Source organism: Engystomops pustulosus, chromosome 5 (assembly GCF_040894005.1).
Source record: "Engystomops pustulosus chromosome 5, aEngPut4.maternal, whole genome shotgun sequence".
NCBI lineage: Eukaryota > Metazoa > Chordata > Amphibia > Anura > Leptodactylidae > Engystomops > Engystomops pustulosus.
Genome location: NC_092415.1, coordinates 57,371,196 through 57,397,529, shown reverse-complemented (window position 1 = coordinate 57,397,529; position 26,334 = coordinate 57,371,196). Strand labels below are relative to the sequence as shown.

General features: G+C 39.7%; 1 protein-coding gene across 1 annotated transcript in view; it reads right to left on the bottom strand.

Moving 5' to 3' along the window:
• LAMA3 (laminin subunit alpha 3) overlaps nt 1–26,334 on the bottom strand; it is a 156,764-nt gene that overhangs the window by 47,149 nt on the left and 83,281 nt on the right. The window contains exons 34-41 of the mRNA XM_072152048.1: nt 24,823–25,027; nt 24,061–24,205; nt 22,075–22,215; nt 18,757–18,918; nt 18,444–18,545; nt 16,737–16,820; nt 14,764–14,994; nt 4,303–4,416 (exon numbers count right to left, since the gene is read on the bottom strand). Coding sequence (XP_072008149.1) covers nt 4,303–4,416; nt 14,764–14,994; nt 16,737–16,820; nt 18,444–18,545; nt 18,757–18,918; nt 22,075–22,215; nt 24,061–24,205; nt 24,823–25,027 — 1,184 coding nt within the window. The remainder of the gene's footprint in view (nt 1–4,302; nt 4,417–14,763; nt 14,995–16,736; nt 16,821–18,443; nt 18,546–18,756; nt 18,919–22,074; nt 22,216–24,060; nt 24,206–24,822; nt 25,028–26,334) is intronic.

The window sequence follows — 26,334 nt, the reverse complement described above, 5'->3', positions numbered from 1 at the left end:
TCTAGTGTATAGCGCAGCAGTGTCTGTAACACTGTTGTGTCTGTTTTAGCACCACAAGCTGCTTACTTTAGTAAGCAGCTCCTAGTGCCGTTTTTGAGGGTGACAGGTCCTCTTTAAGGCTGTGGAAATTAGCTATTCCAAGATTGTTGCACCAAGATCACTGGAGAGTGTTCTCAACCTGCAGTGCTGTTAGATTTCTGTATTGAACTGCATCATCTGCGCTGAATGAATGCTGTAGTCACCAACCAGAAGCCTGGCACTTCTCTGAAGGGAGGAGCTGTGAAGCAGCTCAATGCAGACATCTCATAGCACAGAAGTCTGAAAACTCTGATTCAGTGCGCTAAATCCAGCTACAATTCCATACCTCCCAACATTTGTGAAAGGGAAAGAGGGACAAAATGGCGGCATGTGTAGTGTGCTGCGGCGATCCCCCTAAGCCACACCCCCAATCACTCCCTGGCCACGCCCCAAATTTTAGCCATATTATAATAATAAAAATGATCTCAATAAAAAAAAATATATATTATCCTCATTGGGATTAGAACCCAGAACCTGCAGTGTCCATGTATAACAATGTCATAGAGCCCCAACCAACTGAGCTATGACCTCTGTGATTATCCAGGTATAGAATTTTGGTAACTAAGAACTATGACTACTGTTACACTGTGACTTGGTATATAGGGAGGGATCTTCTCAGAGATTATTGTAATTATTGAGACTATTATTATTATTATTATTATGGAGATTATTATTATTATTATGGAGATGATTATTATTATTTTTACCATTATTAATAATCATCTCCATAATAATAAAAATAATAACATTTATAATAATAATAATAATAATAGTCTCAATAATTACAATAATAATCTCTGAGAAGATCCCTCTCTATATATCAAGGCAGTAAGTCTGTGTCACAGTGTAAATGGCAGATAACACTTCTTAGTTACCAGAAATCCTCAGCTCTGTATCACTGGGCTTATAGCTCAGTTAGTTAAGCTCCTGTCTATGGTGCAGAGGGTTCCAGGTTCGAATCTCAGCCTGGCCAAAACTTTATTTATATATAGAGCTTGTGTCTGGGGAAACCCTGGAGACCATGGGGCAGATTTTTCAAGCTGTCTGAAAGTCAGAATATTTTAGTTGCCCATGGCAACCAATCCCAGCTCAGCTTTCATTTCACTAGTGCTCATGAATATTTTAAACGGGAGCAGTGATTGGTTGCCATGGGCAACTAGAAATATTCTGACTTTCAGACAGCTTGATAAATCTGCCCACATATATGGACAGATGCTGATCTGAAGCTGATGACGTGGTCCCTGCTCTCCGCTAAGCCGACACTTCTCTGAAAAGGATTCCCTGCCCGATGTCTGCTCTGGGGAAACCTAGGAGATGCAGTGACCATATATGGACAGATACTGATCTGAAGCTGATGACGTGGTCCCTGCTCTCCGCTAAGCCCGACACTTCTCTGAAAAGGATTCCCTCCCGATGTCTGTAGAAGCCATTCTCTACTATCAGTTCTGGCTTTCAAAGTATTTACTATGGGGACACAGCGCCGGGACACAGCGGGACCTGGGGGGAAAATCTGTGACAATCTCATAGCTGCCCGTGACGCGGGGCAGAGGTAAGAAAATTGGGAAAGTCCCGTCAAAATCGGGACGGTTGGGAGCTATGCAATTCTGAAATATAAATCTATCTTTCACAGTCTTGTTTCTACTAACATAGACAAAGATATAATAAACATCTCTCCAAGAATCCTATATAACCCTATCTACAGTTATTATGGTTCACACTTCTAATAAGTGTCCATGCCAGTCTCCTGCAACCCAAAACCTGAATGCTGGCAAGTATAATATAAATATGAGAAAATCTGGTTTGTGCTGACGTTAACATGTTCCAACAGCTATTTTTTTTTATTTAATAGCAATTGTGTTAATTTAATCTGCACCAAAAGTTGTAATTACTATGTCATTAAATGGCGGTGTAAGTCGTGTGGTGGTTGTGTTCCAGACCACATATCATTAAGGTAAGTCATACTTTTCCTTTTAAAGACATGATGACTTTGAGAATTACTGATTGTTCTCATAGTTTGCTATTATGAGCCACATGATACGGCTGCACAATCCTGTAGAAGCTTGTCCTGTATAGATGTACAGCCACTCCCTATAATGAACTCTACAAACTACCCATGAGATCTGACATCTACACAAATATCACTTACAGAACAGTAAGTAACACAAAAAGAGCAAAGAACACATGTTTCAGAGTTTAGTACAACATATATAAAAAGAAAATCTTCAACAGCACATAGATGCAAGCAAATGGTAGGTGCACACTATTCAGGGCCAGGCGACAGGTCCTCCAAATGTAAGAAAAATTTAAAAAAAATACCAGCACTCCAAGGATGTAAAGAGATTAGGTGGATTTATTCCATGTTTTGGCTTTAGTGTTGAGCCAAATCATGTAATCTGTAATATTCTAGAAGTAATAATACAATCTGTCCAAATATAATGGGGCAGTTTATCATTGGGCTCAATGCCACATTAATAAAACCCGTTTCAGCACATTTATATGTTCTGTATGTAACTGGGTGGGGTTTCTTACATGAAAGACTAAAGCTTTAATGCAGATGAATGTATGGGGGACCGCACAATTTGCAACCACATAATGGCCCCATGGTGTTCCACCATAGGCTGAGGAATCTTCTGTAATTTGTTCCAAGGGAGCGTTCATTGTAGTGTTCTTGCATAGCACTGGTATAAATTAAAGGGGATGGCCACTTTTCAATACATCTCTTCCATTAGACATGTCTCTGCATGTATATATACCTGTGTCTTTGCCTCCTGTAAGAGCTTAAGCCTTTCCCGATTTTCCCCATACTGCATTCTAAATCTCTACATAACTTCCTTTTTCTCACTCCTTCAGTCCACCCTAAAGGCAGCCTCAAGTGTATTTTCTTCTCAGTCCGTCTCACTGATGGGTGGGGGGGGGGTGTAGCAGGATTAATCTCCTGCTAAGGGTCCCTCCTATTTATTAGTGTATAGACATGTAAACAAAATCTTACAGTCTTCACAGAGAGTCTGCACACAGCACTAAAGGAAGCATCATCAGGGATAATGAATTAATTGGTGATCATTCAGGGAATATTATTAAGGCATAAAAAGCACATGGGCAATTTATGTTAAACATTGGTCAACCCCTTTAATCTTTACAATTCTTTATGGTACAGACTAGCTTATTTGTAAAAACAGCATGAGACAATAGATATATACGTACATGTATTGGCTAACGAGGCTATTTCTAGAATTTATAAGTCTTATTATTAGATAAAAATAACATAAAAAAGAAAACCCACTTGTCTACCTGCATTCCAGAGCTGCTACTAGATACAGTAATAATTAGCCAGTTCTCTGCTACACAAGATCTTGGGTTAAAGTTCAGGTAGGTTTCCAAGGAAAAAACTTTTCTATGGTAATTAATGTTCAAATCAGTTGCTGTTGTCTAGTACAACTACTAATTCAGAGAACTTAGAGTTACACAAAAAAATATTTTAGTAGAAATATTTTTTTTCATCTATATAGTATTTAAATAGAACCAGTCAACAGAAATGACCTATTAACCACTATTAGCATGCTGAAATGCAGATTATCACCTTCCAAATCATGTTTCTTTCATGGCATCATCCAGAAAATAAGCTTTGAAGTGTACTTGTTGTATAAAGTTTGGGGGTGGAGAGTTTAGTACTGAAGTCAAGCTCTCCTCCCTCAGAGCACCTCCTCTGCTGTGATTGACATCATAAACCAGACTTCAGGAGAGCCAGATGTTGAGTTTAATGAATGCAGGGACATCAATTACAACAATGGGGCATTCTGAAGCAGAGAAGGCTTAGTTTCAGTGTTAAGTTCTCAGCCTCCTTGACTTTATAAAGCCAATTTACATCTCACATCAAAGGCACATCATTAGGGACACAGGTTCCTGAAAGAAGGTGTTTATCTGGAAGGTGTTTAGCTGCTTTACATCAAACTGATATGGTGTAATAGGAAAATTTCTACTGACAGATTCCCTTTATGACTTTAATGTGCATCTAACATATTTCCAACATATTTTGTTACAGAAGAAAAAAATAGTTACTGCATTTTGGAAATCTGAACATCTTGTAATCACTAGAGCTTTATATGACTGCACCAGAGATGTTCCTCAATGTCTTCCTATGGAACACTATATGACAGAGATGCTTGTAGTGAGAGATAAATATTCTAGGAGTGGCCCTATCCCAAAATGCCACAGCGTAAAACTTACAATGCATACTCCAGATCCATCATGGCATCTTGTGGAGTGCCCATTACATCTGCAAGGAATGCATCTTCCAAGGTACAGTCCTTTACTCTCCCGATAATGGCCCGGTGCACAGTCCTGTGAAAACAACGATTCACATAGGAAATTATACAGAATCTATACAATGCTATTTCATCATTGTATAAGAAGCAAGTTTCCTAAAAAACAATAAAATTGACCCTCCCATCGCCACCAATATAATTTTGTGGCCTGGGAAGTCGGCTTATGAATAGGGAAGTGGAAGCAAATGCAATAAACCACAGTTTCTGTCAACATGACCCAAAGTTTCCCCAAACACGAAAGCAAAATACAGAAGAATTTTATTCATTCAAAAAAACACATCTTGGGATTTAATGGATGGTGTTTTGTTTCCTTGGATTACTGGCAGTCCCCAGGTTACATACAAGATAGGTTCTGTAGGTTTGTTCTTAAAGGAAACCTACCATTTCAAATGGTAGGTTTAAGCTGTAAACACCGAGCACCAGCTCAGGGTGAGCTGGTGCCGGTGCTTAGTTTCGCTAGTGTTAAAACCGCGGTATCGCGGTTTTAACACTTTTTAAACTTTATAGCATAAACTGCTTCGGCGCTGCGCGCGCCTACATAGGAAATGCCGCAGGCGTTGCGCGCACACGGTCGCGCGCAGCGCCAAAGCGGCTTCTGCTATAAAGTTTAAAAAGTGTTAAAACCGCGATACCGCGGTTTTAACACTAACGAAACTAAGCACCGGCACCAGCTCACCCTGAGCTGGTGCTCGGTGTTTACAGCTTAAACCTACCATTTGAAATGGTAGGTTTCCTTTAACTTGAATTTGTATGTAAGTTGGAACTGTATGTTTTATAATTGGAGCTCCAGGCAAAATTTTTTTGGTCTCTGTGACAATTTTATTTTAAAAATGTTGGGTTTTCATAAGAACCAGGATTAACAATAAAGCTTCATAGTAGACACCTGGGATAACTGTTATATTGTAGACCTGGGGCTAAAGTGCAGAAAATGACCAACATCTAGAGGGCGGTTTGTAACTAGGGGGCATCTGTTAGTCAGGTTTTCTTAAAGGAAACCTACCACTTGAAGTTTCAGAAGAAAATACCGAGCACCAGCTCAGGCTGAGCTGGTGCCGGAGCTTATTTTTGTTAGTGTTTTAAACCGCGGTATCGCGGTTTAAAACACTTTTTAAACTTTATAGCCGGCGCAGGGAGGTACGCACTTGGCGCTTACCATGCGCACGGTCGTGCGCGGCTACATAGGAAGTGAAGGAGAGCCGCGCATGGTAAGCGCCGAGCGCGTACCTCCCTGTGCCGGCTATATAGTTTAAAAAGTGTTTTAAACCGCAATACAGCGGTTTAAAACACTGACAAAAATAAGCTCCGGCACCAGCTCACCCTGAGCTGGTGCTCGGTATTTCCATCTGAAACCTGCCACTTCAAGTGGTAGGTTTCCTTTAAGTAGGGGAAAGCCTGTACATTTATTTGAACAAGGAGTGGGGAATACAACACTGCTAAAGATGCCACATATTACTGAAGGATACAAATGGCAATTGCTGGGTCAGGGCCGGTTCTAGACAAAGTGGGGCCCTGGGCAAAACTAAAAGTGGGGCCCCAAAATAAAACTATTTTATGACCAGTCACAGTCAGCAAGAGGCTCCCTTTAGTATGGAAAAACAAACTGTAATTTTGGAGAATTTTATAGGAGATAGATAGCTGAAAGGGGGATTGATGGGCAGCACGGTGGCTCAGTGGTTAGCACTACAGCTGGTCAACATCTGCAAAGAGTTTGTAAGTTCTCTCTGTGTCTGCGTGGGTTTCCTCCGTGTCCTCTGGTTTCCTCCCACACTCCAAAAAATTACTGGTAGGCTGATTAGACTTGTGAGGCCCATTGGGGAGAGGGACCAATATTTTCTGAAATCAGACACTTGCCCCATTTTCAAAATAGCATCAAAGAGTTTATAGACATAGGCGCCTTCATGCAACTTTGATTCGAAATGAAACATTTTACAAAAAAATACTTAAAATTTGACTTTGATGGCAAAAAATGTGTTCCAAACAGAAACTATTTACCTTCACATCTCCTAAATGTAATAGGTGGACATGCGTAGAGTTCACAAATGTCCCATATTGATATGTTCACATAAATAAATCCACATAATATCACTAAAACTGTAATAACTAAATATCTGATTTTCAGCTACAAATTTTTACACAGTCACAACCTGCAAAATATATCAATAAAACAGAATAAAAAGTAAAGGCTCCATAAAACCTATATATTTTTGAAAGCAGACAACCAGGTGATGCATTTGGCAATTAACATTCAAAATTTCCTCTAAAATATGTACAAATCCAGATACTTATATAAAGAAAATCTACTTTCCTAAAACAGTAACATGTGAGGAGATCATACAGACCCCACACCAATATATTCACCAAAATATGCAGCTAAGGGAACTGCAGAAAATTCCCACAAATCTATCATTGTCTGTTCCTTACACAATGGTCACCCAAATAAATAACTATATATCTATAAACCAAGCTAATGAGATAATAAGTCACATTTAGATGTGCGCCATTGTATTAGCCGCACAATAACAGAACCCTCCGCGCTTCATAAGAATGAGAGTGAGAACCTCATAACATCGGAGTAAATAATGGAGGATGATGGGAAATAAAAACTTTATTCCAGAACATGTGTGTGTTTTTGGTGTTACATATAACTTTATGGACATGTTCTGGGTTGCGGTGTTAACATATAATAGCGACATTAGGCGAAGAGGATCGAATGTTCATCGCATCAGTCAATTTTCCCAACAACAAAAAACTATCACAAAGTAGTTCTGCATAGAGAAGGGTTAAAAACATGAATATTAGTTGATATTATCCCTTCTCAAAATGTAGTAGCATATAAAGTGAATATTTCCATTATCTGTGAGGTGCAGCAGCTCCTGTGTGCAGCAAATGCTCCCGCAGCCTGATGGCTAAGAATCTGGAGGGGGGGAGGGGACTTCAGGGGGCTATATCTCTGGCTCTGTGACACATAGAACCTCACTTCTTTTTTCCTATGAAAGAAGAGAATCTCCTCTTTTATATGAATCTAAATGTGTGTCTATTGTCTATTGTGTTTCTAAGTTTTAGGAAAATGGAGATAATAACTGTTAAACTGCCGTTGGGAGTGATTTTTATATATAAAATGGCCTGATATTCTCACTTTAAACCTGAATATCTCTGGATCCAGGGCACCTAGAAACACAATTCAAGATTCATTTGAAAGAAGAGATTCTCCTCTTTCAGGGGGCCCTGGGCAATTGCCACCTTTGCCTACCCATAGCGCCGGCCCTGTGCTGGGTAATGCCCAATACATGTGGTTATGATCGTTTCTGTATGGTTTCCTTACCAGTGATCTGATCTAGTACTGGCCGGGGAGGACTGGGGGTCTTTCTAAAGCTCCTGCGATATAGGACCAGAAAAACGGCAAAATAACATAAAAATGCCTCAAACTCCATCTCCTGATGTCTGAAGTCTATTAAAGCAATATGGGCCGCAATAAACAGCAGCAGTATGTTTTTCATATGCTGAATGACAACTATGGAGAATTTATAATGTCTATCCCCTGCAGGTATTTTGAGATTTTTTTTTTGAGTTCTAAAGAATGTGTTACCAGTAATATGATTATATGAGGAAATTGCTCTTTGTACAATTATAATCTCTCGCTGCTTAGTTCTATAATGGAACCTTACATGTCCATATGTCCCATGGTCTTAGTAAATCTGCTCTGTTTTCAGGATGTGACACAGTTGCACCTTTTTTTCTTGGTACACTTTGCTTCATGCAGTTGCGACAGAATTTTGGGCATCTCCATAACAAATGTGGTGCAGACTCTGACTAAGGTCCCTTAAGGTGCACAGATTTTTAAAGTGTCGGAGAAAGTGCAACGGCGACACAAAAGTGGCGCAAATACTTCATAAAAATATATGCAAGCTCAGAAGACACTTTTTTTCTAGTGCAAACATAGACACAAAACTGGCACAGACATAAAGCTGTATCTAGACCACTGTTTTCCCGGTGTTATGTACATACACGTGTCAGCGACACAAAAAACTAATTTTTCCTACTTTCAGCAGATGCAGATGTGTAATGTCCACGTGAAGTCCTTATTGTATCTGCATCTGTTTTTTAAACCCATATGTTATCCTTTTTTTTTATGTCTGTTTTATTTGTGGATCCATTGACTTCTGTGGAGGTCTGTCAGAAAAAAATAGTGTATGCTGCAATATTTTCTCACATCTGTGAAAAAAGGACATGTGAACAGAACCATAGAAATCAATGGGTTAGTATGCTCTCCACAAAAAAAAAAAAAACCTCGATCTCAACGAGCCCTCACATTGATAAGAAAGAAGATACTTTTGCAGTAGGTACTGAAAGTATTCAGACCCCTTTAACATTTTCACTCTTTATTCATTGCAGCCAATTGGCAAATCCAAAAGATAACTCTGCACCCAATCTTGTAGATATTTTTGCTTATTTATTGAACAAGAAAAACTGAAATATTCCATGGTGATAAGTATTCGGACCCTTTGCTCAGTATTGAGTAGCAGCACCTTTTGATCTTGTACATCCATGAGTCTTCTTGGGAATGATGCAACAAGTTTTTCACACCTGCCATTTTTCCTTTAATATCATCTCTGGTTCCCTCAGGTTGGATGGTGAACGTTGGTAGAAGCCATTTTCATGTCTCTCTGGAGATAATCAATTGGGTTTAGGTCCGGGCTCTGGCTGGGTCAGTCAAGAATGGTCACAGAGTTGTTCTGAAGCCTCTGCTTTGTTATTTTAGGTGTGTGCTTAGGGTCATTGTCTTGTTGGAAGGTCAACCTTCGGCCCAGACTGAGGTCCAGTGCACTCTGGAAGAGGTTTTTATCCAGGATATCTCTGTACTTGGCCGCATTTATCTTTCCTTCAATTGGAAACAGTCATTCTGTCCCTGCAGCTGAAAAACACCCCCATAGTATGATGCTGCCATCACCATGTTTCAATGTTTGATTGTATTTGGCAGGTGATGACTGGTTTTCTCAACACATACCACTTAGAATTAACATCACAAATTTCAATCTGTGTCTCGTTGGACCAGATAATCTTATTTCTCATAGTCTGGGAGTCTATCATGTGTTTTTGGAAAACTGTATGTGCCTTTCATATGTCTTGCACGGAGGAGAGGCTTCTGTCAGCACAATCTCTCTCCTATCTCCTTACTGCATCTCTGGTGCCTAAACACAGTGATCTCGGGGTTCTTCTTTACCTCTCTCACCAATGCTCTTCAGCCAGGATTGCTCAATTTGGATGGACAGGAAGGTTGGGGAAGAGTTGTGGTCATCCGAAAATTCTTCAATTGAAGGATTATGGAGGCCTTTGTGCTCTTAGGAACCTGAGTGCTGCAGAAATTCTTTTATAACCTTGACCAGATCTGTGCCTTGCCACAATTCTGTCTCTGAGCTCCTTGGGCAGTTCCTTAGATCTCATGATTCTCATGTACTCTGATATGCACTGTGAGCTGTGGGATCTTATAAAGACAGGCGTGTGCCTTTCCTAATCAAGTCCAATCAGTTTAATTAAACACAACTGGATTCAAATAAAGAAGTAAAACTATCACAAGGAGGATCAGAAGGAAATTTACAGCATCTGAGTTAAATATGGGTCACAGCAAAGGGTATGAATACTTATGACATGTGATATGTGATATTTCAGTTTTTTTTGTTTAATAAACTGGCAAAAATATTTACATTTATGTTTTTTCTGCCAAGATGGGGTGCAGAGTGTACATTAACGAGCAAAAAAAATTACTTTTTTGATCTTACCAATTGGCTGCAATGAAACAAAGAGTGAAAAATTTTAAGGGGGTCTGAATACTTTTGGTGCCCACTGTACATACAGCATGGCTATATTCTAAAAATGTTTTTTTTTTGACAAATTCTGCAAATGTGTAAAAATAAGAACTGACCAATGGATTTGGAAGAACCTTGCAAATGTACTGCTACTCATGTTTCTACTGTAATCTATAACAGGTCAGGATACATATTGCTGTTAAGTAAGGATAAGTCTCCATTGGTTTGTGTAGAATATAAGAAACATACAGCATTGTTTCCTCCCCAGTAGCAGTGCCCCCTGTGTCCACAGGTTGTATGTAGTATTACAACTTGGTACTATTTCTTTCAATATATCACACACAGCCCCTGGACAGTTTGCAATGTTTCTGGGAGAAAACGATCATGTTTGCTTAATCCTGTACAACCCCTTTTAACCCTTTGTCTACCTGGATACTATATAATTGCTGTTTTTACACTATTCAGGCTTTAGTTTTCCATTTATCAGTTCTGTTGCAGGGGGTCAAAACATAATGCAAACAAGGGATGAACTGACCCACAGTCCAAAAATTATAATGAGGTCCATAGGGGTTTTTCATTATGTTGTCATTTTACTACACTAAACATCACTTCTCCAGACTTTTCCATGGAATCTGCAATGTAGATGCAAAGGGTGAACAGAACGTAACCCTTATAAGGAAGAATTCACAGTGGACAACCTAAAATCTATCCAAGATTCTGATAAAAGCAATGCTTTGTTTGTAAGTTATAGCCATTGGGGTGATGTCACTTGCAGTGAATTAAGTTATGATAATACAGTTAGAGTCCAGGTGCTTTCCTATAATACAAGAACACTGTGAAATGAATGGAGCCCTCTGCAGAACATGCACCCACATGTAGACCTCAGGCAGATTCCTAGCTGCCGGTGGGATCTACAGGCCCTGACAGACTCATCAGCTGAAATATTACTAATATAGCAGCTGAACTATTAATATACAGATATAGGCTCTCCATTCTTATAGACATAAAGCAGCTCTGTATAGACTATGATACCAGTTGAATTAGTATCAGTTAATTACGGTATGTTAATATTATACAAATTTACAAATAATTTTAACAACAATTATTAATAGAGATGGCAGATTTAATATCAGGCTATGTTTTCCCAGAAGCATAAACATAATATAAATTGCGCACTGAAACATGTGCCTATGTCTCCCGCAGTATGGTATAAGCAAATATTCCTAAATGGTTCATCATCATCAACAATATATTCTCATGGTGCTTCCCATCTCTCTAGATACTTACATTGTTAGCTTGTCCGTCCAAAATATTCTGTTGTTGATTAATTCTCAGGGGCATCTGCAGGTACTCTACCCTCTGCTGTGTGCCAGTTGCCCCACATAGTACCCATGTCGTTAGGAGGGTAATCAGGTGAATCATCTTCCTTGTCAGTAATGTTAAAGTCCTCTTGTTTTTGCTGTAACGCTCCGCAGATACAGTATCCTCTGTGTGTTAGTAAGCGGCCATTCTGCAGGGCGCACTTCTTGCTTTACAGACCTGTCACCCACCTTGTCAAATGCTTCTTATACTGCAGCCCTTCTGACTCAGGTATCCAGGCTGTCTAGAAGGAACGCATGGTTCGGAGATATGCCCCACCTCTTTAACCATTGCATGAGTAATATTGTGCAATAAATATGAGTAGCCCCAAGGGCTGACAGTTTAGTACATTGCAGCGTATCTAAGGTGTGTCTGATAACACTCCTCCACCCTGTGAGACATTTGCCGGCCACTTGTACAGTAAACCTCAGCCTGAGTAATGCAGCAGACAGATAGGATGTATGTGTGATGGATCAGTCAGAGGTGCCACAGCTTCCTCTGGGCTACATATTTTCAGCATAGCACAGTTATAGAATAGCCGGTTAGAGCATTTTAGTAGCAAGCCCCTACAAGTAACAAACCTGAATATTACTCATTCACTGTATTTGCATTTGTAATTAACCTGTTCAATGCTGTGGACTATAAGATGATTTCACAAAGTAATCAATATATAATAATGCAATCATGAATATGTTGATATAAATTAAGGGTTATAAAGTTATTTTAAAAAAGCATCCACAAAAGATGTAATCATCAATGATCCCAGTGGTGGTCACACAGCTTTCTAGAAAGCAGAATACAGATTTCTAATAAGCAAACTGGGAAAGCTTTATTGTGTCCAGCTCCAACAAAAAACAGAGAACTACGGTACATACAATTATGGAGTAAATTTAGGTAATGCACTAATGTAATTCTCAGAGTGCTAATTAAAGGCTCCGAATCGGTTATAAAAATAAAAGCAGGAAGCTCCTATTCCTGTGTTTGGAGTCTCTGTGGAACGTGAAAAATATGGATGACACACAGGAGTCATCCACTTGCAGCACATGTTTGCGGATCACTTGCTAGATAACAATCATGTGACCCTCCATGGGGTTGCGACGAGCTAGTAATATCATTTTCAAGCATTTTTGTATTTTTCTTCAAATACGAGATGCAATATTACTATGAATGTGCAGCAAGTAATTGCACTTATAAAGAGAAAGATGTGTAATTACAATTAGCTAATAGAGGTTTTAACAAGGGACTTTCACCATCTTTGCCAGACCCAAATCTATGCACACATTAATAGTTTTTGCTGAGCAATTAGTACTATTAGGGTGCGTTCACACGTTGCAGTTAAAACTGCATCGCAATCAGCTTTGAGGTGGTTTTAGGTGCAGTTTTGTCAATTGAACAGGTGAAAGACATGAAAAGACATATAGGTTTATGTGATTTGGGACAAAATTCCTGAATGGAATAGGAGTTTTAGGAGAGACAATAAGAGTCCTGATGACAGGGTTTTTTAAGCTTTACCTGTATCAGGGAGAGTACAGAAGGCTGTCACATAAGGAAATCTTGCTTTAGCTCATACATATGCAGTATGTAACTGCACATTCACACACATACACTGCTGGCTTACTTTAAATGCAACTTTGGGTGAATTTTTACAGCATGAACTCTATAAAGACAGCAGTCTGTTTCATAAACATACGGCCCAAGGAGCGTTATACATTGTGTCCTGAATGAATAATGTCAGTCATTCCCATGCTGTAGGTCCAAAGGTGGTACTATCAATGTTTGAACTTGTTTGCTTAAAGCGTTAGTAGAGGCGCACCCATATCCCCCTCCCAGCTTAAGTTACTGCTGAAATACGTTCTTAAGAGGCAGAGATTTTAAGATTTTCTTTTTTCATTCAAGTCACAATCCTATATTTTCTTTCCTGTATATTGTTTAGCTATTCAAATTAATAGATTTTTTTTATTATTCCAAGAAAAATTTTTTCCTACTGCTGTACATGTTCTATGAATTTACGCATAATAAAGTTACAATACACTAAAAGGACATCTACCACCAGGATGAAAGACTTTATGCAAATGAGCCTAAAGGCCTCCAGACTCCATTAACACCTATGGAGCCTGGAGCCCCTCAGGCTCATTTGCATACAATCCTTCATCCTGGTGGTAGATGCCCTTGAACAGATTTTATGTGTAGCTGAAAATATTCCGTTTTGCTGGATCACTGATATAATAACGTCTTGAAGACTGTATTTGTATGCGACACTCCTTGTGATTAACAACAGTAATACACATTGTAGTCTCATATCAGGAAAGCCACAATGAGGCTTGCACTCTTTGAATGAATTTATGGTTTATTGATGTGGATGACGTATCAATAGATCAGATAGGTAGGGATTCAGAATATAATATGGCCACAATCAACTTTTCATAGCAACAACTAATAGACAACCCAGATTCTTTGTATAGAAGGCAAGCTGTGCAACTGGTGGGGCACTGGCTGCCGAATCCCCACTGATCTGATAACCATGACATAACATTTTCAGAGTAAGGCGGATTATAAATAGATTATAAGTAGACTATTTCAGAGAGAAAAGTCTGATAACTCACAGTCGCAACTGAGTATACATGAAATTCAATATCACTCTAGTGCAGTGGTGGCGAACCTATGGCACGGGTGCCAGAGGCGGCACTCAGAGCCCATTCTGTGGGCACCCGGGCCATCACACCAGACAGAACTCAAAGAATCTTCCTGCAGTTGCAAGCCACTTAAAAGATGCTGCTTCCAGACATATTTTGATACTTGCTTCTATACTTCAAACTGTAGGAATAGGGAGAATGAGTAGACAGGGCCAAATTATCTTTGGAGGATTCTCTGTGTACAGTGGGACACTGGAAAGAAGCTAAATTGATGCAAATTTTCCATCTTTCTACTGTGTTGCTGTCCTCAGGAGACCAATATGATTGAAAGTTGTTGAACAGGGAGCAATAACTTACTGCTTTAGTTTTTGGTTGGCACCTCGCGATAAATAAGGGGGGTTTGGGTTGCAGTTTGGGCACTTGGTCGCTAAAAGGTTTGCCATCACTGCTCTAGTGGAATATACATGATGTATTCAGATCAATAACAAAAGTACCAAGTGGTTAGTTTATTTGGGTGCCAACGTGATGATAGCACTAGATAAGAAGCCAGACTATAATAAAACATACCTGGCATGAATCACCTGTGTATTCGGGTGGGCAGGCACATATCTCCACATTCAGTGCTACACGCCCATTTCCTGAGATGGTGACGTCCTCCAGCCCAACCTCCCCAAGGGTGAGGCGCTGAGTCTCTGTGAAGTACAAGGCTCTGATGTGCAAACTTTCCAGTCTGGACAAGATCATCATCAATTCCTCTCTGGAAACTGGGCTGTTGCTGCTTGCATGGCGGAAGTTGTTCTAAAATGTAATCGCACCGTATAAATACAGGAGTCCATACATTTAACATTATTGAATTCATAAACATAAATGACAGTCTATTTCTAAATAATATAAGCTTTTAATATGACATTTAAAGAACTAATTTGGAATTCATTCAAAGGCATCAAAGATGAAGTGGAGTGGTCACTTCTTTTCAAGGCATCTGTTGGTGTCCTATCTCTAATGGTGGTTACCATCAACATCCCATTGTAGACCCAGGGTGTCTAAAGGGACAGCCAGAAGATCTCTGATAATGAAATTAAAAGGATACCACTGGCATGTATATTCCTTTTAAGTATGCTATACAAAATGAAGTAAGAAGAAATGGAAGAAACTAGGAGAAGAGGTTACCATTATGCCTTTCTCTATACCCCTTCATTATTTTGGATGTGGTGTACAGTGGTAAAGAGCAATAACACTTGATTTTATTCACAGCCAAACAATATAAAAGGATTTCCAAGACATTTTAGTAAAGAAATATATAGTTTTTTAGGAATATGTTCCACTCGTAAACTTGTTTCATTTAGAATTTTTTGCTAAAATACTTTCAAACACAATGAAATAGTAAAATGGTTATATCTTTATATGGAAATCAGTAGAGCATGGAAATGTAAGCAATTTTTTAAAATGTTTTATTGGGAGCATGTGGTACATATGTCCCCTCCCAGGCACCATGTAATCAATTGTCTTGCCCACAGGATCTCTGTAAATCTTCCAAATAGTTCAGACTCCAAAAAATACAGGACTCTAGTGTAAAACGCTAAGTAGACAAGGGAAAGCGGAAAAAGGGAAATGATTCAAGGATTCCCATCCCAGCCAGTGTGGTCGATCACTGAAACACTACACTGTCCATCATTGACGCACCAACCTCAGCAGGTGTAAAACAGCCCTTTCCTGCAGCACAAAAGACACATGGTCCGCAAAAGGCCAGGAAGAGCCTAACCTCTAAATAAGTATAGAGGGAGAAATGTACGGGAAGCAGCACAAGGAAACAAAAGGTCCGAAAATAGTCTCAGATTTTTGGCTGCACTTCATTTTGTGTATTTTGTAAAAATAAAAATGTACAGTACCCTTCAATGTTTGAGGATTTATAATGCGGCTCAGATATCAAATGTTACAATATACTCATAAATGTTTATAATAAATCCATAGCTGCCTATATCTGGTGCAGCATATTCATTCCAAACACATCAAAGGGGTTGTCTGGTTTTCATAAATGAATAGAACAGTAATATTATTACTATGAGATATAAAGATATACAATTAAACAATTTTGTATCAGTGTGTTTTGGATTTTAGATCTCTGATTGCTGTCATTCATCGTCCTTTCACAGATAGATATCAGGCCTTGGTGATGTGACAGACAGCTGAATACAGTCAGGGCGCTCTGTATTGTAACCAGTCATATGCCTGTGTGTCCATCACATGACCATGGACTAAGGTTTTATCTACTGGATGTAAACAATCTGCCAGCAAGCAGAGATTTGGAGAAAAGTCAAGTATTGATAGGAAACAAATAAATCTGAAAAATGTTTCATCATATAATAAATAAAATTAATTTGCTGAAAATGGAAACTTTGTTTTTCATACAGCACGTTGATGATAAAGTTTTGTTTAATTTTTAATTTCCACATTTGACTTGACAATGGCACATATCTATCATATCTACCATGATGTAAACGGATGTAACACATACAGGATATAGAAAATAACCATCTCACCTCAACCAGCTGAACACGTCCATAATGGTGTCTGTCCGGTAAAGGATTATTAGGATCCACATAAACGACTGTCATCTGTCTTCCCTAGTAAAATACACAGAGAATTTCTTATTATTAAACACATACTAGGTCTACTGAAATATTAACTTAGATTTCTGTAAAATGTAGCATTTCAAGTAATGATGGCCAATCTGCATTTTAATAGCAAGTTAAAATATTGCCCGCATATTCCTAGAATATCAGATTTTTGAGGGTCCAACGTCTCTGAAGAGACTTTTTATAGGTAAGCTACCTGCACATCTACAGAGAATAATGGATGATATTGTCAGATTTGCTTTAGTCTGACAGCCGTTTTTCACAGATCCACATAAACTATAGTCTGTGCATAAAGGCTGTGGGCACTGATCCATTACGGAGTATTACATTTAGTGCAGCAGTGATTGCTACTGGCCTAAAAGTGTCTGTGCATGTAACAGTGTGTTGCATGTGGCAATAATTCCAGATTTTGACTTGTATAAATTTGTCCCTAATCTGCCTTCTATTCCTTTTCAGTCTATCAGAGTAAGTTGAAGATCTTACTTACCTTTGTACAGTCCATAGTAGCTGTGGGTCACATGGAAGTATATGGGCCCCATCTGTGTACATCACTCCCATGTCAGTGGTTGGAGGGGCATGCCATAGACATCCACATGCCCCTCCAGCCTCAGTGGTCTTCAATGAGGTGGCACACATATCCGGCAGGTCAAGTGCCCAGGTGCCGATACGGACTGAATAAAATGGTTGCTAAAGCAATTACATTGGGTGACCTTATTAGGGTTTTGTACTTACCCTGGTGAAGCTTATGATTAGAAGCCTACCCCTTCAATATAGAACTTCTGCGGTCTAAAAGAAGATCACCTACCCTAAAGAGTGGCTAAAAGCAGCATAAATCAACAGTTTTCCGTTGGTTTGTACTGCTGCAGAAATCACTGCAGACAAAAATCTGCAGCATAATCCACAGCAATTCATTCCTGTACACAGCAATACTGCAGAAAATCTTCATAAAGTCTAACTCTAGCCCTGGCCTAAGAGGGAAAGGAATGCACAACCTGTGTGATCAGCAATAAATGTGTTATATTTCCATGCTTCTGGCGCTTTAACTCTACACAGGAATGTTACTATCCCATCAGATGTGAGAGATTCAACACTATCTTGTACAATATCCCCAGTCATCCAGGAGTCACGACTATCAGTCAACAGAGACTTTTAGGATTACAGTAAACCAGCTGCAGCAGGTAATCCCAGCCTCACAGCATTGACCTTGTTCAGTCCCTCCTTGGTTGAGTAATTCCCTTGTACACTACTTCTCTACATCTCAGGCAGTCTGCATTGTAACCTATTACAGCCCGGTCAAGGTAAATGAGGTGTGAAATGGCAGCTAAACATGGCCAAGCAAGAATTCCTACAATGTGACATACATAATAGTGCCTGACAGCCTCTGGCCGCTAATAGCAGAGCACGCACATCCAAATACACCCCACAAGGCTTACTGCAGCCTATGAAACAGTAAATTCTCATTTCCCCAAACAAACATATTATTTTGTGTCTCATGATACTAAGAACACGTGTAGCAAACAAACTGATAAAGCATTACATCATAATTACACGTTTAGATAAAAATATGTTCTTGTCACCAGATTTTTACTTTACAAAGCGGATTCTACTTACTGTTAGCAGAACATCTGGTCTCTTGTCTAATAAGATCATGCCTTCACTTGGTAAGCCAAAAGACTTCAGCTGGTAGGTGAGATAGCCTCCGTATGAAGAAATCTGTACATAGTATATTCAGTATTATTAGGCTGCATGGGATCACAGGGGGCAGAGGTGAAGTGGGGAAAAGACTTTGTTCACATTAAGGAGAAAAAATGTGTAACAGATTTGTATATCTTCTGTGTTAAGGATACGTTTATTAACTTTAGCTTCTGAACACTGATGTAAAATACTGACCAGAATATTAGCAAACTGGTCTCGTCTTACTCACCCTCTCCCCCAAGTATGACGCTGGGGCCACCCAATGTAAATTGTGAACTGATGGAGGTAATTCTTGCACATCTGCCACCACACTGTTGCTTCCTGGATTAAAGGTGACATCTACTCTGGTCTGATCCGACGTTTCAAGTATCCAGGACCTCATATCTACAAACTTGTTAGAAGAAACATTTTAAAGTATATATAGCATCATACATGTTCAATACATAAAATCCCATTAAAATACTACTTGAAAATATAGGATTCTATCATTTCAGATTATTTCCTATTAATTAGTTCAAATGATGCAACTTCAATATATGTTTTTATGTTATTAGTTACAACAGCTACATAAAGAAACAATTAAAGGAAATCTACCATCAAAACCAAGCATGGATAACAAATATAAGAAGATTACCACAGCCATGGTGCCTGGATCCATGAGTAATGCCATCGACCCGGTTCTAATCAGGGATAAATTGTCCAATCTGAACACTGATCAGTCTATCATTAACCTGATATAAGCCGATCTAACGGAAAGACCTTAATACATCTTAATGGGCAAAGAACCAAAGAACAATCAAAAACTTTGGCCATGATCCTATCTAAATCAAAGGTAGAGCCATTGACCAGGTCCATACCGATAAGTATCTTGGTGTCATAATCGATGATAAGCTAGAAAGGATGGCAAACAGCAAGATGGCAATCAAAAAGCTTCCTCCAGAATGTACTTCCTCAAGAAACTTAAACCATTCATCATCTGTAACAAAATCCTAAAGAAATTTTACAAATCTTCTATAATAAGCATTTTATACTACGTGATTGTCTGCTGGGGAGGGTCAATAAAAAAAAGGAGTATAATAGACTGGCCAAAATTACTAGACGGTCACAATCCATTGTAGGCAATAGCCTGAACCCAATCGACAGCATTTGGCAGGTTAGGAGTCGGAGCAAGTTTATTTCCATTGCAGAAAACGCATTAGACCCATTGCACCAAGTGCTATTCCAACAATGGAGCACAAGAAATGACATAGGCAGATCAGCTGCCAAACCTTTAGGTATCAGAACCTCTTTAAACCGAGAGCCAACGATTTCTACAATAAATGGACTCAAGGAGCAGCCAACCAACTTAATCCCCCCCCCCCATTGCCCCTACAATGAAAGTCCACCCCCAAGCCATATTGTACCCCCGTTTCCTGTCACACCTGTGTTCCTGACTATGTCTATGCTTTTTCTGTTGTGTACTGTACATGCTGGAGCAATGTACATCACAATTACCTCAGGGATCAATAAAGCTATATTCTATTGTAAGTGTCTCTGGTTTATTATTTTATTATTTTCATGGTAGATTTGCTTTAATTGAGTATGTCTATAATGTATATGTCAGGATAAGTATATGATTGATATTGATTATCTATCCTGAAGAGATGCTATCAATATTGAAATTTAAAAAACACCCCATCAAAATAGAGAAGGTTCAAATGAATTCAGACAAATTTCCGGATAAATGAATTAATTTATAACATTCTTATCTGTATTCATTTCAGGATGTGATAAAGGGGGTCATATGTAGTCTTTGTGATTCACACACTGAAGGGTTGGGTTATATCCTGTATAAACATGTGGGGATTAAAGGAAAAAATGGAATTTCCCTGATGTCCCATCGGCAAGTGTATTAGTAATTTCAGTAAGTTCATTCATTCCAGGCCCGATTTTAAAACAATGACACAATGCATAGTAAAACAGAAAGTATCATCAAAGATATGGCTGTAATAAGCTTTATAGCCGTTTTGTGGTTGGTTGCTGGGCAGCAATCACATGACCCTATGGTTGGCCCAGTTCAGTCACAGAAACATGGATTACACACAGACCAGCTGTACGACATACAGTCGTAACATGGGTAAAATACGGATTATACACGGCCCCTAAATACAGCCATTACAGTGAATTAAACCGCATAGAGTTTTCAGGGGCACTACCTCCACTTTTTCTTGAGACCGACAAATCACTTTTCCTGGAATGGAGTCAAAACATATGGCAACCACTTCCGCCATTTGTTCAGAGTTGGGAGCATGAGTTGGGAAAGTCCTACTCTAAGGCAAGCTGGCAGCCTTTGACCTTTGCCACAGGTTCTCAATGTCCTGTAGGGCTCAGGAAACCAACTAAAAGGTTTTGTCTTAACATTCAAAACTCCATGCCCTCTTCCCGTCTGTTTCAGATCAGTGCTGGCATTGTTCTCACGAAAGGGGCACAATGCTACACATCTGTAGCTGCCCTAGAATCCGCTGTTTTTGGGACACAATCTTTGCCCTCGCGCAAAAAATATTGGACTTCAAATTAGATATTGATCTGGGAGCTGTCCTACTTTCTCTGTTTCCGATTGGGAAACCATTGCACTCTCTGATTAGCCATCTATTGGTGGCTGCAAGGACTGTGGTCTCAAGAAGGTGGAAATCGGAGGTGGCTCCCTCAGTTGATGAGCGGTTTGTTGTAGTCTCCCACATGTGTGACTTTCTGATTATCTCCAGCAGCATGGATACCCCTCTCATGCCTCTTCAGACCCCCACCCACACACTCTCACTCACTTTTTACCATCCCCTCATCCTCTTCCCCCTTGCCTTGCTTCCCTTATATTTTATATTCAGAGGTTGTCTACCCATATATGAAGGATTTGAAGATTTTTTTGTATGTTTATGACATGTGACAACTTGATTACAGATGCTTATGGCAACATTCTTATTTTTGTTCAGTAGGCAACCTGTGGATGTTGCATTGATGCCTTGCCATTATTTTGTTCTTATGTATAATGAACGTTCAATAAAGCTTTAGAATGATTAAAAAACGTATTGCAAACAATTAGTGGTACACAACTCCAATATAGAAACAGTCTATAACAGGCAACAAACAGGCAGGAAGGTAGCTCACCATTAAAAAGGTCCAACCTTTTTTGCATATCTTCTAAAACATCCAAGCAGTTTCCATGTTTTAGAAGATATGCAAGAAATGTATGAATTCTTAATGGTATGCTATAAAACGTAACTTAAACCACTAGAAACTCTTTCCTAATCCAGGAATATCCAACTTCCCTGGGATAAGCAAAAACTTGTAGTTACCTTTATTATGTTAAAAGTTCATACAGAATGATCTCACCTAGCTTACCAAGGATAAACTGCTTCAGGTATTTGAGTCTGCTTAAGATGATGGGACTTATAGATTTGTTTTCTTGTAGAACCATCTATATAAAACACTTGGCAAGTATTTCACATTTTTTACATAAAAAAATAAGAATCTAAACTATTTTAAAAAAAGATAAATAATTGGATTTTTTTACCTTTTTTCGCTGTTTGTTGGACGAATGGCAAATATCAGTTGCACCGAAGCAAAAACACTTGATGCATCCCTTAATGTTTGAAGGGTCAAAGTAAAATGATCCTCTGCGGCAAACATCACATCTGGAGCCTTCAGCATTTTCCTGCAAAAACAGAAAGATATGAAATATTGAACGGTAATATAAAATCTAGTATTTAGCTGCACAGATTCAACTAGTTGAAGGTGTTTCTCTTTTTATGATTGATGGTATAAAGCAAGCAGTCAGCAAGTAGGATGAGATCGCCCCCTGCTGTCTGTTTTTACTATAAAACAATTGTCAGGTGACTAGACTATGGACTTGTCACATGTGTGAAAACATAACTTCATATACCATGTACTAAGTATTTATGCAGGTGAATATTTTTGCATCTCAGGCTCAATTATTATTTGCACATAATACAATTTAGAAGCAAAAGTGTTACAATGAAGAAACGTTTTGAAAAAATACTGACTGGCTCTTCAGTATTCAAATTAAGCACTTCTATTCCATTATAGACTTCTTCATTATTTAGACAGTGAGAACTATATTGTACACCAAATGAAGTTTTGCTTTGGCAAGTTCTTACTAAGTGATTGTGAACAGTATGATAAACCCTTTTTATTTTATCCATGTAACTTTTTTCGGTGTGTTATAGATGGATTGTATTATTTATTCAGCAACAAATAGGGCCAATTTTATAAGAGCTTGTACACTTCAAATCTGGAGTACAAGCCCAGAAATAGGCACAATTCCTTGCACACAGACAGAAATACCCCCCACCCCTTACACCACACTGTCACGGGTGCCCCCGCGATCCATGTCTCGGATGACGAGCACACCCGTGCCCCTCTCTGCTGCGGTGCTACCCCGGTCCACTCTTACCTCTCTGTGATCCCGCTCTGATCCCGGCTAGGCCGCGTGCGCCCCGGCACTCTAAGATTTAAACGGCCAGCGCATCACTGATTGCCGCTGGAACCCCCAGGTTTTCCTTGAAGGCAGTCTGTTCCCAGGATTCCCTGCTGGATCTTTGAGCTACCTGGCCTTAGAGAACGCTTCCTGTGAGCACTGTACCTGTTTCTTCCCTGCTCTGCTGAATTCCTGTTGTGACCTTGGACCTGACGTCTGCATCTCTGCCGCCTGCTCTGACTCCGTGCCTGTTCCTGACCTCGAGCCTAAACTCTGTAGGCTGTACCTCGACCTTGGCTGCCACCACGGGCTGGTCGCACCTGTGGAACGACCTGGTGGCACCACACCGCGGCAAGACCATCCTGCTTTGCAACAGGCTGTGGTGAAAACCAGGTTCCACTTAGATTCCGGTCCCAGGTGTCGGCTAGTAACATCTCCCGCGGGGGTCCACTGACTCTGAACTCTGACACACCTTCACACAAAATAGGTGTGGAGGGGTGTGAAGGGACTGCAGCCGGTGGTGGAGGCGGCAGGCATATAGCAGTAATGGCAAACCTTTCAGAGAGTGAGTGCCGAAACTACAAAAAACCCCCACTGTTACTGTTGAAATAAGGTGGGGAAATTCATATAACTCTCATAGGATCCCTCCAAGGCCCCTCTGAACATGGAGGCAAGGAGCAGAAGCTACGATGATAATCTGGCCATATCAACACCTACTGTATCCTCTTGCAGTACCGGGTAGAAAGGATGTGTTACTTTAAAATAGCAACTGAGCACAGCAAGTCCAGGAGGAGGCCTTGAGTCATGTCTGACATGACTGGGGCAATGGTCTGGGTACCAACAGAGAGGGCTCTGTGTGCCCCCTCTGGCAGACATGCCATAGGTTCACCACCACTGGCCTATAGCCTGTGCCCTACTGGGATTTATCAGGAGGTGGGGGTTAGTGTGGCCCATAGTCTACTATGCTATGTATTTTATGCTATGTTTATTCTTTCTTACCAGATGATTGCATGGGCAAACTGAATGTTGTTTTTTTTAATAAAAACTTAAAAATACATTTACCTTGCACAAGCAGACCCCGGTGTGGTGGTCACAGGTTTGATGTTCAGTCCCATAAGAATTGCAGTCACAAGGGATACAGTCAGGAAAGCGGAAGTAACCTGGGGCGCAGTGGTCACATTGCCTGCCGGCAATTCTGGACTTACACCTAGGAGAGAAAGTTGATTGAATGTATGTGTAAGTGCAATCCGAGAAAAATGCGCTGCCGGTATCTGGCAGACCAAACCTCATATCAATGGACTAAGCATGTCAGTCCAGTCCAGTGATATGAGGTATGGAACAGGATATTGCCCCCAGCACACTGAGCATTTTTCTCAGACTGCGCTCACTTGTGCTAACACACAAGGAGCATTAAAGCTTTGTTAAAGGGAACCTGTCAGCAGATCTGACCAAATAAACCACTACTAGTATGTTGTCATGCCACTGCACACCAATTTTGAAGAGAGATGTAAATTGGTAGAATAAAGTCAAGGAGGTGGAGAATTTAGCAATGAAATCCAGCTCACCAAACTTTAGAATACCCCCTTCCCTGTAATTCATAGTCCAGAATCATCACTAACCATATCTCCAGAAGTCTGGTGTATGATGTCAATCACATGGGAGGAAGTGGGGAGAGCATAACTTCAATTTTAAACTCTCCGCCTACTTGACTCTATACTACCAGTTTACGACTGACTTAAAAGTTGATTTTCAATGTATCAGATTATAATATATTTATATATATATATATATATGCAACTAAACATGAAATCATGAATTTTGTACCTGCACTGTCCGCTTATAGAATCACATTCAGGCCGAAATGGCTGGATGACTCCTGTGGCTGAACAGTTGCACCCCTCACATCCCAGCAGCGGGTGGTAGCTGAATGTGTGCTGTTCACAGATGTCACATGTTGGTTTAACCGTCTGAGGTGGGCAGATGCACTTTCCGGTTATTTCATCACACAGGCGACGACCACATGTACACGCTGAATTTTGAAGAAAATATGGTTACTTGTATTCCCTGATCATGTGATGCACTAGAAATGTTTTACAAACAAAATAGTGTTCATAATGATCAGTTGATAAAAGGAAATCTACCATCAAAATCTGGCATGATAAATCAGGGACACTTCCTCATAAACCCAGTCACTGTTACTGTGGTAATCTTCTTATAATTGTTATCCATTGCCTCTTTTAAAATTCTGCAAATGAGGGGTACAAGTGCTGAGGAAACAGGATGTTGGGGGGGGGGGTGATACAGTGTAACAGCCTGTGAAACCAGATCACAGAGGAACTAGGGTAGTCCCTCAGGCTCATTAGCATAATTTTAGATTGATTTTAGATTTAGATTTTAAATTTAGAATCAATTTTAGTTGATTTTAGAAGGAAGGGGGTTTATATTTGGATGACAAATGTAGGAAGATCACCACAGTCACAGTGCCTGGATCTATGAGTAAGTGTCCCTGGTTTATCATGATGGATTTCTTTTAAAAATGTATTTCCATCTGAGGTAATTATGACATATCCACAGGACGTGTCATAAATGTCCAATACGTGCGGATCCCAAAACAAGGACTAGTATCTGTCTTGAGAGCAAGGGTCCCTGACCCGCATCCTGCATTTGGGCTAAAGCAAATAGCGCTAGTTCTTTTTGGTTCTCCCTTAGAGAACTGCAAGCTTGAGGGTCATCTCTCCTTTTAGTCAATGAAGCAAGAAGGTTAAGTGACCAATGTTCTCAAATATATGTGTGGGTCACAGAGGTAGATATACACAGGGGATATTTCCTAAATACCTCACATGGTAATACTTTTTTAAATAACTCTATAACACTCTAAACTCTCTAAAAGGAAACCTGTCATCAGAAACGAAACTCATAAATCGCTCACAGATAAAAAAAAACATTTCAAATTATGATCCTTTTAAGCCCCACATGGTGGCATCCTCTTAAAAATCAACTTTAAAGTGTAATGCAAATTAGCTGCATTAACTCAAAAAGGCCTTGAGCTCAGTGCTGAAATCAAAACAGAGGGACTTCTGGGACAGAAGAGCTGGACTTCTGTGCTGAACTCACCTCCTCTCTAACCATCTACAACTTACTTGATTCAAAGCTTATGATGCCATGACATTTGTCCATAAAAGGAACATAATCTGGAAAATGACAATATACCTGATAAGAAGCTGAAAGCAGTTTTAAGTTTAATTTCTCGGTTTTCTTGCAATAATAAAAAGAAATAGATACATTAAAAAGATCTCCGAGCTCTGAAAGCACTACACAATTAAAGGAAATCAAAAT